The sequence below is a fragment of the Bison bison genome, unplaced genomic scaffold (genome assembly GCF_000754665.1).
Source record: "Bison bison bison isolate TAMUID 2011002044 unplaced genomic scaffold, Bison_UMD1.0 scf7180017864368, whole genome shotgun sequence".
Classification (NCBI taxonomy): domain Eukaryota; kingdom Metazoa; phylum Chordata; class Mammalia; order Artiodactyla; family Bovidae; genus Bison; species Bison bison.
This window is the reverse complement of record NW_011494940.1, coordinates 165,937-181,031: the sequence shown is the minus strand read 5'-3', so window position 1 is coordinate 181,031 and position 15,095 is coordinate 165,937. Positions and strand designations below refer to the sequence as shown.

At 48.0% G+C, this 15,095-nt stretch overlaps 1 protein-coding gene across 1 annotated transcript in view; it reads left to right on the top strand.

The window, feature by feature from the left end:
• Positions 1–15,095, top strand: part of FLVCR2 (feline leukemia virus subgroup C cellular receptor family, member 2) — a 55,722-nt gene that overhangs the window by 33,584 nt on the left and 7,043 nt on the right. Inside the window, exons 4-6 of the mRNA XM_010855843.1 lie at positions 7,954–8,021; positions 9,252–9,355; positions 15,004–15,094. Of these exons, the coding sequence (XP_010854145.1) occupies positions 7,954–8,021; positions 9,252–9,355; positions 15,004–15,094 (263 nt within the window). The remainder of the gene's footprint in view (positions 1–7,953; positions 8,022–9,251; positions 9,356–15,003; position 15,095) is intronic.

The following is a 15,095-nucleotide window of genomic DNA, read 5'->3' as shown; positions in this document are numbered from 1 at the left end:
CTCGTGCACTGGAGAAGGAAATGGCAACCCACTCCAGTATTCTTGCCTGGAGAATCCCAGGGACAGAGGAGCCTGGTGGGCTGCCATCTATGGGGTCGCACAAGGTCGGACACGACTGAAGCAACTTAGCAGTAGCAACTTAGCATTTTAAGCTTATCAATGCCCTTTACCTGAATTAAAGTGTTTGCCTGCTGAGGTGTTAGCTAAGAGGTGGTATCATCAGTAGAGAGGCACCCCTGGTTTTCAGGCATATGAATCGGTTAGGTGAATAGCACCAGGTATCCATGTCAGTCTTCAAGGTCTGTGGTCTCCAATCCTCCTCTGTCCACCTTCTCGGTTCTGAGTGTGTCTCTGCATTCATTCACAAAACAAAGTTTCTAATTCTCAGGGTGGCCAACTAAAGATAAAAATGGTGATAAAGTGGAGCTGCTCACCACTGAGAGATATTCAAGTGTAGGTGGAACCAGCCTACACTTTAGTGGGGATATTGTGGGGAATATCAGCCTATAGATGGATGGTGAATCATGATAGTGAAACTTTGGCCACCTGATGTGAAGAACTGCCTCATTAGAAAAGACCCTGATGCTGGGGGAGATTGAAGGCGGGAGGAGAAGGGGACGACAGAGGATGAGATGGCTGGATGGCGTCACCGATTCAATGGACATGGGTTTGGGTGAACTCTGGGAGTTGGTGATAAACAGGGAGGCCTGGCGTGCTGCAATTCATGGGGTCGAAAAGAGTCGGACACGACTGAGAGACTGAACTGAACTGAACTGAACTGAAATGTGATCTTTTGGTTCCCTTCCAGACTCAGGATTCCATGCTTCTAAGAACTTTCCCTTTTCCCTAGAATTAAACGTCTTGAGTGCATCAGCCCTTAACCGCTATAAACCTTATTGTGTCTGACAACAGGGCATTTGAGACCTACCATGGAATTCTAGGAGAAGGCAATGGCACCCCACTCCAGTACTCTTGCCTGGAAAATCCCATGGACGGAGGAGCCTGGTAGGCTGCAGCCCATGGGGTCGCTAAGAGTTGGACACGACTGAGAGACTTCACTTTCACTTTTCACTTTCATGCATTGGAGGAGGAAATGGCAGCCCACTCCAGTGCCTGGAGAATCCCAGGGACGGCAGGGCCTGGTGGTCTGCTGTCTATGGGGTCGCACAGAGTCGGACACGACTGAAGTGACTCAGCAGCAGCAGCAGCAGCAGTGGAATTCTAGGGCAGATAACTGCTTAATAAATATCTTCTGTGAGTGAGAATAGTGATGGTGGTATTAACCAGGCAGTGGCCTCATTCCGGAGGTTTCAGTCTTCAGTGCTAGAGGCTGTTGATGGCAGGGTCAGGTCACTGACCCATGAAAGTAAGAAATACCAAAATGTACGAGGAGCAGCACTGTTTGATATGGGCTGGGCTCTGGGTTCTGGATACTCTTCCTTATCTATCTGGTTAAGTGATAACACAGAGAATAAATGCGTTAACACTTCTGGGATGGTGGAGTGAGGACAGTAGATCTTCTGATCCTCCATGAAAACAAAAACACTGGCAGACATTATCAGCATCAGTTATTTCAGGGTTCTTGACTAAAGGCTTAACCCAACGAGCATCTGTTCAAGGCAAATGGCTAAATAATGGTAAAGTAGCAAGCTTTGTGTCTTAACTTGTCCTATTCCAATCCTCCCCTCCAGACTCTGTGGTAGCCTTGAAAACTAGCTTCCCAGACATGATAGCTGTGAAAACTAGCAACCTCACAGCCACTGGAGGGGCCCAGACAATTTTGGACACCCCCCCCTGCCCCCCTCCCCAACAAAGTCCCATCCCTAGATCACTGTTTATTTGACTTCCGTTTCCCTGGAAAGGTTCCATTCAGAGGATTTGCCTATATTTGACCTGACTCAGAGTTTTCTCAGTGGGAAAGCGCAATGTCCAGGGTATTTATTGAAAGCAGTCACTGTTTAACATCACAACTGTCTGAGGTTACAATACCAGTTGGGGTCATCAAGAGGCTGGCCAAAGATCTTGAAAGGAAAATCTGGAGAATGAGACAACCAGGGGGCTTTGGAAACCTCTGACATATTCTTAGCAGTCTAGAAATCTGCATGCCCAGAGCTGTGCACATGCCCAGGACAAGCCCAGGGAAGTGCTAAAGTCTCACACTGGCTGAACGTGAAGCTCTGTGTAAGCGGAAAGTGAAGGCTAGGGCAGAGGTGGCACCACCCTGCTGAAGCATCACAGGCGAATCCCAGTGCATACATAGAGGTCCTCAGCAAAGTGGGAGACTTATGGGCTTACAGTATTTAAGGAAATCTCTGTCTAATCGTTAGCCCTAAACTAAGTTAGTAGCGCAGAAACCAGTTGCTGCACGTGACACAGGACACAGGTGTTACGAAATGAGTCCAAACTGCAGCGGCAACAAGGGTGGGGGAAGGAGGAGAATCTCGTTTGTAGGGATGACATTATATTAAAAGTGTCCAGTTTCAAAAAAAAATAGAATTTCTTAACATTTTTCTCAAAAGCCTGGGGCAATCCCAGTGAGAAAGCGTTGAACTAATCTGGTTGTTTGCACACATTTCATTATAGTCAGAAAAACACAAGTTATTTTCTTGAGAGAGGGTTGGACTTGGTGACAGGGTCTTTGCCAACTAGGAAATGATTCTTGGGCTTGATCACAGATTTGGGAAAAAATGTTATCAAGCCGTTACTGTGTGTCAGGCGCTGTATATGCGTGTAAAGTGCTTTATATGCATTATCTCATTTAATCTTCTAAAGAAATCCATGACCTAGGTGCTTAACTGCTCCATTTCATATTAAGGAAACTGAGGCTCTGATTTAATTCCTTGCCTGTGATTAAACAGTAGTAAGCAAGAGAGCTTAGTATAAACTGTCTGTCTGAGACCAAAGCCTGTCTTCCTAACCACACCACTTTGTCTCCCCATGCTGAAGGGAGCCTCTTGGAGACAGAACGGGGGTCTGTTTTCAGCCTCAGTTGCCTGAGTGGCCTCTGGATCTGTCTGGCAGGGGTGACAGTGATGGATTGTCTTTCCTCAGATTCAGTCCTCAGACCCTTTCCCTGGGGCTTGCTTTCCTTGAAGATGAGGCTCTGGAGTTCTGGGGGTTAGAAGCAGGACCTGCCTTCACTGACCAGCCGTCTTTGGGACATGGGCATGATGAGGTTTCAATCTTAATGTGTCTTTCTGAGGGTTACAGGTCATGTAAAGGCACTGTTTGACACTCAATCTGCCTAAGAATCCCTGCTTTCTTCTCCTACAGTCTGCTCCAAATTGAAAAGGCACACACAACCAAAAAAAAAGGACCCTCTACAAATTCGACTAAATGCTGTGAGACCTCCCAGAATCCTGCAGGTTAAGCTTTGAAAAGGAACATGGTTCATACTTTAATTATATGTGTGTATAACCATTTCGTATAGGGCTTCCCAGGTAGCTCAGTGGTAAAGAATCTGCCTGCCACTGTAGGAGATGCAGGAAACTCGGATTTGATCCCGGCGTCAGGAAGATCCTCTGGAGTACCCTGGGGTAAGAAATGGCAATGTACTCCAGTATTTTTGTCCAGAAAATTCCATGGACAGAGGAGCCTGGTGGGCTGCAGTCCACGGGGTCGTAAAGAGTCGACACGACTGAGCGACGAGGACACACGTAACCGTATGATACACAATGTTTGTATTTTCCTCTGAATTATGAACTCCTAGGACCATGTCGTTGGGAATCAAGCAGTTGATAGAGTTTCATGGACAAATGTGCTGGATCTGGGTGCACATGTCTTGGAGTAATAGCCTTGATTGATGGGCCAGTGAATGCAGAGTTGGTACGTAAGGAACATAAGGTCTGAGTTTTTGGTCTCAGCTCTGCTAATGACTGAGTGTTCCACCTTCACCCATCCTGGGCTCCTCCTTTGTCTCTCTAAGAACCGGCCCCTCAGAAAAGAATAACAACCTTTGCTTCCCATTTGAGTTCCCTGGAACTCAAGCTATGCTTGTGAAGAATCTGCAGGGTTGGGCATCTGAACTCACAGCCTCAACCTGAGTCCGAGGACACCTGTCCTTGGGGCTCCCAAGGCCTTTACACCGCCCTACATGGGCCTCGGAGGAGCTGTGTGACCCCTCAAGATGCTGGCAAGATGCAGGGTGTAGCACATCCTTCTGGGAGTCCCTGGAGCTTTGCTGAGGTCAGGCTGGCCCTTTAAACCAACAGTTTACTCCAGGTTCAGGAGGACAAAAGGGAAATGAGCACAGAGTTCCCAGAACCCAGACATGAGATCTGGGATCAGAGTTTCCCACTCTGGCCTGATAGTAGAGTCCCCTGGGTTGTGGGTGGTGTGTGCCTGGATTCCCTGCCTCTCTTCTGGAAAGTCAGATTCAGAGAGTCTGCGAGGGCCTGGGAATCTGCTTTTGCAAGCATTCCAGGAGATTCTAGCATGCAGCAGAGTTGAGAACCTCTAATGTGGGTGTGTAATGGGTGATTCTCGGGGTCTTGAAGCCCCTTCCCCTCCCAGCTGCTTCCAAGGGAACCCCAGCCTCTCACAGCCTGGGCCTGCTCTGTGATCTTCTTGTGCCCAAGGCTATTTAGTCACCTTTTCAGTGAGTTTAAGAGATGCCCGGGGAGGGGGGGTTTATTGTTGTTAAAATGCAGATTCCTAGCTTCATTCCAGGAGAATCAAATTAAGTAGGTCCTGGTAGAGCTCAGAAATCTGCATTTAAAAAATCTGAGGCCTTCTAATGTCAGTGATCTCTAGGCTGCCATTTGTAGAATTTAGTCTTGACACAAGACAGAAACTCAGAGTCCCTTCTGCCTTTCTAAAGTCCACCCTCTCAGGGACCCAGACCTCTCCCACAGGTGGCTGATACAGGCATGACCTGGCCTTTCAGGGGCGATCACATTTCACTGACCTGGCAGGCTTACATTGTTGAGGGACAATCACACTCAAATATAACACAGTCACCTGCATTCCTGTGAGAGGTAGTCGTGCACAGGACAGAGCATGAGTTTCATTCCTGCCCTTCAGTGTGGACGCCGGACCCCTTGGTTCGGTCAGTGGAGTGGAAAGAAAGTGAAGTCGCTCAGTCGTGTCCGACTCTTTGTGACCCCATGGATTGTAGCCTACCAGGCTTCTCCATCCATGGGATTTTCCAGGCAAGAGTACTGGAGTGGGTTGCCATTTCCTTCTCCAGGAGATCTTCCCGACCCAGGATCGAGCCCAGGGCCCCCGCATTGCAGGCAGAAGCTTTTACCGTCTGAGCCAGCAGGGAAGTCAGTGGAGTAGACTCTCGCCATTTAACTGTATCTGGCAACCTTTGGCAATATGGGGAGGGCCATCTTATTCAAAAGGGATTCGAAATTTCTAATTCCTTTAGGGTTGGAATGTAGAAAGAATTGAAAAGAATGGCAGCCTTCCAGGGGGAACCCCTGCCCCGCTCCACACCCTCCCTGCCTTAGCCCTGACTCCATCTCCTGTCTGGCTGGGAGCCAGGGATGGTTACTGGTAGATAACACTAGTCTAGCCGAACCAGTGGGTCTCAAGCTTTATCAGAATTACCTCGAGGACTTGATAGCACAGACAAAAGCCCCACTCCCAGTTTCTACAGCAGGAGGTCTGGGTGGGGTCACGATTTGCATCTCTAACGAGCTCCCATGGGTTGTTGATCTGGAAGAGATTTTCCTAAAGCTTTGAGCCTCATAAAGCTGCTTGCTGTCCCTGATCAGCCCTCTCTTCATTGTTTCTTTCTCTGTTTTGGGGTCACGAAAGTGCTGGTGTTTAGAGTTTTTGCTCCCAGTCCTCTTGGATAATTTCTCAGTTGCCTGGGGATTCTGCCCTCCTTGTTCAGCCCAGGTGGGCCCAAGCTGAACTTGACCTGGCGTGTGCCCTGTCCCCTGGCCTTCTTAAACTGAGGGACAGAAGGGGGCTGGTTTCATCCTCCTTGCACCGCCCCCCCCCCCATTTCAGGAATGTGTCTTCTTGTGGGTTCTCTTGACCTGGGCATGGAATTTCCAAGTGGCTGGGAGTGGTAAGTGGTAAGAAGGTGAGGTGTAGCTATGCTTGTTATCTAAGAGGTTGCTGACAGCCTGAGTGTGGCAGCTGTAGTGATATTTGGTGGCATGAATAGGGCACTGAGCTCAGCCTTGCTGCATCCCTGAGGTGACCTGCTCGGAGAGTCTGGGCATGAAACTACCAGTGAGCTGAGCTGGGGGAATCTTTGAGGATCGATCAGTTCGTGAGGATATAAAATCGAGTGTTTAAGATGGAGGACCTGGCATCCTACAGTCTGGGTTCGATGCAGCCCTGCGTCTTACCACGCATGTGATGGTGTGGAGGGCAAACCAGACCCCCCACTTTGCAGGAGAATTTGACCTTGGCTTAATTTTGTATCTCATTCCTCTGGGAACCTGATCAAGAATGGAAGTCAACTGCGGTTAGACTTTACTTCTCACGAAAATAACTGCAGTGGGCTGGGCGATCTACTCACCCCTGTTGGGAAGCCATTCTTTGTGTTTCTCTGAGCACATCGACTCTCTCCACGGGCCTGTCCTTTATGGGGATCCTGGCAACTAAGCCTGTGCTTGAGTTACAAACAATAGTGGCTCCTGGGAGGGGCTGAGGCAGGGTGGAGGCCACGCCCACGTTTCCCTGCGCTGAGCCATCTGCTTGGGGGCGAAAGAGGATGGCTTCCGAGTGGCTCTGTGGCCTGGGGTCCTGTGGACTGGCTCCAGTGAAGAGGGGCGCCCGAGGCTGCTGTCCCTGGGCACCGTGTCCTGTCTTACGTCCTTCTAAGTGGACCTAATGCCAGGTGTGCCAGTGGCAGTCACGTGAGCCTCAAAATTAGCTGAAATTAAAAAGACCCCTGGTGGGCCTTCCAGAATGACCTCTGTATTTGTTTTTTAAATGTGTGTGCCTTTTCTTATCTATAAAATGGGGATGAGGATATGTTAGCTACTTTCTGGGATTGTTATGAGGACGGTAAGTTGTTTAGAAAAGCGCCTAGCACAGAAGAGCGTGCTCTTGCCATCACTACCACCACCATCACCATCAGCCATCACCACCGGTTCCTGAGGCTGCCCTGCCTGGGCACCGTGTCCCGTCCACGCCCTCTCCAGTGGAGCCAATGCCCGGTGTGTGTCGTGTGAGCCTCAGCACCATCAGCACCCCTGCCATCTCACCGTCGTCACCTCGTCCATCACCCTCACCGCGCTCCCAGCGTCTCACTGTCGTCATCACGACATCACCACCGTCACCACCACCATCGTCGCCGTCATTGTTATCGTGAAAGGAGGGCAGGAGGTCCGTCTCCTTTGGATTCATTTTTAGTCTCACATTAGCTACAAAGTCGCTGTATGGTTTGAACAAAATGACTTGGTCCTCTGAGGAAATTGATTCTTACAGAATGTTCTAAGTATTCCATTTATTGGTTGGGTAAATTGACGAATTAGAAGAGTCATCTAAATGTTCTTCAGGGTCCTTTCTGGTTTCAAATATAAGACCTGTGTGGTGTTGAATCTGAGAAGAAAAGTTGGAGAGATGTGAAAACAGGTGAGAATGGGAGTGTTGTCAAGGGTCAGGGGTCAGAGGTCTGGAGCATTCTGGAGGGGGCATAGGTCATCAGGAGGAGGTGGAAAGGTGTCCAGTAGTTTCACTGAGCCCTTAGGCCAGGCCAGTGCTTAAGAGGGATGTAGATGGATCTGACCTAGGAGTAATGCGTACTTCCTGGAGCCTGTGTTTTTACGACAGGATAAAGGGATGAGAGGGCAATGGCGTGTGGCTAAAAAAAGGTTACGATGGTTACCTTGGGTTGTTCTGGAGTATTTCTTCTTCTCTGAGGTCACCACCTTCAGTGACAACAAGCATGAGAATCTCCTTCCTCTCTCACCACTGGAGGGAGAGCCAGCAATGGCCCCACCAGGACAGGGACCCTAATGCTGTGTTTCCCCCTCCTTCCTTCAGGTCTGAATGCTGGTGCTTTTTATGCCTTGTCCACTCTGCTGACTCGCATGGTGATCTTCCACTACCCGGTAAGGGCGTCCCCTAAGCTGACCAGTCCCAGAGAGAAGGAGATTTCTAGTGTCTGGGCAGGCGCTGGGGAGGCGGTGTGGTATGGTGTGTGCTCCAGGATTTGGAGGGAGGTGGCCCTGGGTCTCAGACCCAGGTCTGGTGGTTCTCAGTGGTGTGAGAGCTGGTTAGCATCGCTGAGCTCTCATTCTCTTTTCTGCAAAAGAAGTCTAGTTATTTATTGAAAGATTAATTTAATTTTATATTTTTAAAAGACTAATTTAGGATGAGTAAATCATAAGATTTATACGTGTAAAGTACACAGCAAGGTGCCTGACAACTTAGTAGGGAAACGTATATACACATAGAATCACCTATGAAGTCAATTACGTTGTGAAATGTGAGCAGGATTTAAAGTCTTAGTTGCTCAACGGAAAGCAGGTTGCAAATGTCTCCAGAACTAGCGAGGGTTAAATACTGGGAACTGGACACTGAGTATCCTGGAGTTGGGATGTCAGGCCCAACCCTCTTTCGGAAGGTCAAGGATCTCAGCTTGGGAACTGTGGGCCACCATGGGGGAGTGAGTGTTCCAGTGTGGGAGGTTGACAGGTCTGAGTTCAAATCCTGCCTCTGCACTTAATAAAGGCCTCATGACCTTCAGCTAGTAGGCTAATTTCAGTGTGCCTTGATGTCTTCATCTGTAAAATGGAGAGTATTGATTCTTAACCTCCTGGTGGGCCGGCAGGAGAATTAAATGAGATGATGATATAAAATCCTCAGCATGGTATCTGGCTCTTAATAAACACACAAACATATGTAATGTCTTCCTACCTCAAACAGTGATAACTGGGAAAAAAAAAAAAGCCTAAGTATGAAATGTTTGGATATACATATTTCAGTTTTTCCATCTGTGAAATGAGAATAATGATAAAGCGTTCCTATGAGGATTATATTTTTGAAAAATCTACCTAAAACTGGTTTCTAAGGATAGAATTTGTTTTCCCCCAGCATCCAGTATCATGCACCCACACCCAGGGTTATATTATATTATATTGGGAGGAGCAATTATTCTAGGATTTCCTCCCCTAGAATTACTGGCAGCTTTTTACAGCTTGTCTTGTTCTGCTACTTTCTGAGAATTGGCTGCAGTGGCACCCCAGTTACTTGCCTTACCCCTTTGCCTCCTGGTGAGTGAGCCCCATCAGATGTCTCGTTCCATCCTTGAGTGATCCTTGGGGCTATGGTTTCCCCAGGGGGAAGAAGTGAATGCTGGAAGAATCGGCCTGACCATCGTCCTTGCGGGAATGCTTGGGGCTGTGATCTCAGGCATCTGGCTGGATAGGACCAAAACCTACAAGTAAGTGACTCTTCCGCTTGGACTGAATTGGAGACCGTGTTTTGAAATGACATGTTCATTAGGAACATGGCTGCAAGGATGTGATTGCCGCAGCTGGGGTCTGAGTGGTCAAGGAGGCAGTTCAGATGTATCTTCTCTGGGATGAGGAGGTTCATTGCCAAATTCCCATGGCTTGCTCGTGGACCTCCTGGGGTTAACCAGGGTGCTCTGTGCTTCCACCAGTTTTCAGTGTATTACCTTGCAGTTGCTTCCACGTCATTGGTAAATACTGTGACGTGGTTTAGTCCTGAACACCCCGTGCATTTCTAAGAGCCACTAAGGTTTTAGTGGATTGCAGGCTAATCCAGGACGCTTACTACAAATACAGACCCCTGGGCCCCACTCCTCATGGATGTCAACTCAGTAGGGGAGTCTGCATTTAGAAATCAACCCAGATGCCTTGATTCAGTAGCCAGCCTTGGAGAAAGTGCTCTGGAAACAGAGGCTCAACTTGTGTCTGTCCCGTGCTCCACATCCACTGGGTGCTCAGTTAATGCTGCTCAGTGGGGCAGCTGCCTGGGCTGTCCTGTGCTGGGCAGGGCAGTATTCTGGGCTGCTTTGTCAAGGCCTCCAAAGTTCCCAGTGTCTGGAGGCGACAGACAGCGGCAGACCTGTTCTCTGCACACAAACCCGCTTCTGTGAGGCTCTGGTCAGACCAGGGCTCCCTCTGGCTGCCCTCATCAAAGGCCAGTTGAGGCCCTCCCTGGGGATGTGGCTGCCTGGCTGGACACAAGGAGGAGCCCGGCTGGACCTAATTACTGCTGGTGGAGCTGGGCTACTGCCTCCTTTCTGCCATATGCCAATTGCTTGCTTCAGGTAGTGAGGACTGACCACCCTTGAACAAGGAATAGCAGCATTTCTCTTCCAGGCTTGCTCTGTGGCAACAGAAAGCAGGGATTGGAATGTTGGTGGGGCCGGGATGTGGGCAACCAGATGATTCAGATGAACCAGAAAAGACAGTGAAAAGACAGTGAAAGGCTGGGAGGACACTGCAGAGTCTAGCTGACACGGTTCCTAGTGGCATTTGATGTCTGCATCCTGCAATCAGCATGGACATTCTTCTTTCCGTTCCACTACTTGGGCAGAGAAAGGGTGGGGAGCTCTGTCATCTGGGCATTTTGGTGCCTGTTCCTTCTCCCTGAGGCTCCCAGGTGTGTCCCCTTTGGTTTGGAGACGGAAATTGGATGGTCAGGTCCATTTATGTCTGGCTGAGGCTACGGATGGTTTTGCAGACAGGCTAGTGGTTTCAGAAGAAGCCGTGTGTAAAGAAATACGGCAAAAAGGTGAGCTTGTGTGGTCAGCAAGGGAGATGGGTGTCCATGGGGCTGGGTTGTGCAGCGGGAGGGCCTGGATGCAGGGAGCAGGGTGAGAAGAGATGAAGGCCCTCTGACCTCAGCAGCTGCTCAAGACCCAGGAGGGAGGGGTGTCCTTCAGAGGCTGTTGCTCATTTCCGAGGATGTAGCCCCATCGTGTGTTAGTATTCCTGTGTGTGGGAGCGGAGAGAGCATGGGTTTCTAATCCTGCATTTACCTACTGGGTGACTTTGGACAAGTAACTTGACTGGTCTGAGCTCAGTTTCCACATTTGTCGTATTGGAGATAGTCATATGCTTCTTTTTTCCTACCAGTTTTATTGAGATATAATGGACTTAAACTATCTATATACAGCACATGATTTAATTTACATACATCGTGAAATCGACATTGCAAATAGTTTAGTGAACCTCCATCATCATGTATGGATACAAAATTTAAAAAATAGAAAAAGTTTCACGATGAGGACCTTTAGGACTTATTTTCTTAACAACTTGTACACATAACATACACCATGTTGATCATATTTATCATGTTGTACATTACATACTTGTGTGTGTGTGCTGGTCGCTCAGCTGTGTCCGACTCTTTTGCGACCGGATGGTCTGTCCATGGAATTCCCCAGGCAAGAATACTGGAGTGGGTAGCCGTTCCCTTCTCCAGGGGATCTTCTTGACCCAGGGATGGAACCCTGGTCTACCCGGGTAGAATGTAGGGTAGCAATGTAGGCTGGAACCCAGTCTACATTGCTGGCAGATTCTTTACTATCTGAGCTACCAGGGAAGCCCACATTACATACTTAGTCCTTACCTATTTTACGCCTGGAAGTTTTTAACCTTATGATTGCCTTCTTCCTATTTTCCCTTGCCCTATCCCATCCTTACCTTTGGTACCCACGAATCTGATCTCTTTTTCTGTGAGTTTGCATGCTTGTTTGGTTTTTGACATTATTGACCTACTACACTAGTAGGTTCCTTAACACAACTTAATGATTCAATATTTCTAGGAATTTCAGAATGAGCCCTAAGTTAAGTCTGGCTGTGGTCTGTTCCCATACCAGGATATTACTAGTCATGGAGTGTATTCCCCGCCCTGTGCATTTCAGCCCTTTGATTTATCTGTTTTCCAACTGTAAGTTTGTACCTCTTAATCTCTTTCACCCGTTCCTTTCCTCTCCCCCCACCCTCTCCCTTCTGGCAGCCATCTGTGTGTTCTCTGTATCTATGAGTCTGTTTCTGACTTAACGTCTGTTCATTTGTTTTGTGTTTTAGACTCTGCATAGCAATGAAATCATATAGTATTTGTATTTCTCTAACTTATTTCACTTAGCACAAGAGCATTTGGGTCCATACATGTCACTGGAAATGGCAAGAGTTCGTTCCTTTTTATGGCTGAAATACGTATGTGTGCATGCCACATCTTTTTAATCCGTTTATCTATCGGTGGGCACTTAAATTGCCTCTGTATCTTGGCTTTTGTATGTAATGTTACAATGAACATAGGGGTACATTATAGTTTTGAATTAGTGTTTTCGTTTTCTTGGGATGAATGCTCAGGAGTGGAGTTGCTGGGTCATCCGAGTGTTCTGGTTTGTCATGTATATGCGTATGGTTTCATTTATTTCGGCTGAGCTGGATCTTTGTTGTTTTGCAGTCTGTTCTCTAGTGTGCATGGGCTTCTCACTGCCGTGGTTTCTCCTGTGGTGGAGCACAGTCTCTAGAGTGCCTGGGCTTCAGTGGTTGCTGGTCTAGAGTTCCATTGATGTGGTGCACAGGCCTTCTTTCTCTGCCCCACGTGGGATATTCCCAGACCAGGGATCAAAGCCATGTCTCCTGCATTCACACGTAGATTCTTTACCACTGGGCCAGCAGGGAAGCCCCCTGGGTGTTCTATTTGGAACCTTTTTTTTAGAAATCTCCGTACTGTTTTCTATAGTGGCTGCACCAATTTGCAGCGCCCACCAGCAGTTCACAGGGCCCCTTTCTGCGTGCTTCTTGGCCGTCTGTGTGTCTTCTGTGGAAGAATGTCCGCACGGATCCTATGCCCACTTTTCCCTTGGGTTTTTTTTTTCTTTTGATGTCGAGTTGTATTAAATCTCTGTATAGCTTGGATATTGACTCCTTACAGATACACCTTCTCCATGCAGTAGATGGCCTTTTGCCTTTGTTGGTAATCTTCTTTCCTGTGCTAAAGCTCTCCAGTTTGATGTAGTCCTGTTTGTTTGATTTTGCTTTTGGCTCCCTTGCCCGAGGAGACATTTCCTGCCCCGCACCCCCCGGCCCTCGAAATTACTAAGACTGATGTCAGTGTACTGCCTATAAATTTATTCTAGAATTTTTGTGGTTTCAATCTTACATTTAAGTCTTTAATCCATTTTGAGTTTGTTTTTCTGCATATCGTGAGAGAGCAGTTGATTTGATTCTTTTGTATATAGCTGTCCAATTTCCCAACAGCATCTGTTGAAGTCTGTCTTTCCCCGCTGTATGTTCTTGCCTCTTTCATCATGGGCTCATGGTTCACATACATGTGGGTTCACTTCTGAGTCCCTATTCGGATCCATGGATCCAGGTGTCTGTTTATACCAGTACCATTCTGGCTGGATTACAGTAGCTTTGGAGGACAGTGTGAGATCTGGAAGAACTGATACCTGTAGTTTTATACTTTCTCAAGACTGCTTTGGCTATATGGGGCCTTTTGTATTTCCATACAAATTTTAGAATCATTTGTTCTAATTCTGCCAAGTTGCCATTACTGTTCTGACAGCAATTGCTTTGAATATGCCGACCGCCTTGGATTACACTGTTTAAAGATTTTCCTTGTGTCCTGAGACTCGCTTGTGTCACTAAAAACTTGCCTCTTGGAACTGCTTTTCCTGTACCCCGCAGAGTTTGTGTTGTGTTTTTTGTTAATTTGTTTCCAGATGTTCTTTTTTTTTAATTTCTACTTTGATTTCTTCAGTGACCTAGTGGTTGCTTGGGAGATAATTGTTTAGCCTCCATGTTTTTGTAGTTTTTTTCTCATTGTTCATTTTTAAAAATATTTTAAAGTTCCTTTTTACATTAAAAAATTTGCTTATTTTTTAATTGAAGGATAATTGCTTTACAGAATTTTGTTGTTTTCTTTCAAACATCAACATGAATCAGCCATTCTCATAGTTAATTTCTAACCTCAGTTTTGTGATTAGAAAAGATGCTTGATATGATTTCAGTTTTCTTAAATCAGTCATACTTTTCCTGCAGGGCCTTTGTAAGGGTTAAATGAAATACTAAATATATGTAAAGTGCATAAGAGAATCTCTGGTGTCCAACAAGTGCAGTATTAGTTTGACATAAGCACAGTATGCACCTGCCAGCCCCACCGTGTTTCTGGCTTCAGCAGAGATGAGGGAAGGCTCTGAGCTTTCGTGGTCTGAGTCCTGATGCTCGTGCAGAGTGCACAAGGAGCTGCCTTGTGAGTCCCTGACCTCAGTCAGGAGGACAGGGAGAGGGGGCCGGTCCCAGTGCAGGACTCAGGGCCACAGCGGTCCTGGGGGCAACCTGGGGGAGAGGTGCGTGGAGGGGCACAGGCAGGGTGAGCCTGAAACGGAAGCCAGCACAGAAGGGCCTTCTGAGGGACCAGCAGAGGGACACGCACCCAGGAGGGGGCGCAGCTTTCTCCCTTGGGCTTTGGAATCAGGGGCTAGTTCAGGGCTGGAGACTGTTCTCTCAGCTGCACTGTCAGGAGTGGAGGAGTTCAGATTCAGCAGGGAAAGCTGTGCTGCACGTGTGCAGGTGGCAAGAGGAAGGACGTGGAGACGACAGAGACTCTCACAGTCAGGCCCCTGCCCGGCACTGTCCGGGGGCCGGGGGGCGATGCAGACAAGCAGAATGGGCTTCTGGGTCCTGTGACCACTGCCACCTGACCACAGCTGGTGTGAGCCCCATGTTTTTTTTTCTGGTGGAAGGAGAAAAGGAAAGGGCTGTGTCGTGCCTGTGGATAGGAGGTGGCCAGTCCAGGTGCAGTGTTTACTCGCTGAGAGGTTTCTGCAGGAGAACACACGTGCTACAAGATGGCTTCGCACTGTCCTGGTCTGACCCTTTGTAGCTCTGAGCACAGTGTGACCATTGGTCCGGTGTCCATCAACCTCACGGACAGAAAATTCTATGAGAGTAAATAGCACACAGACGTGGGCTTGCTCAGCGCTCAGCAGTTGCCCAGAAGATAAGAAGTGGGGTGGAGGAAAAGAGGAAGGAAGAAGGGAAAATATCCTGTTAAAGTCTGCAGTTTATGACTCAACTTCATTGCCTCTGCTTGTAGGGAGACCACTTTGGTGGTCTATATCATGACTCTGGTGGGCATGGTGGTTTACACAAACACCTTGAACCTGGGACACCTGTGGGTAGTATTCA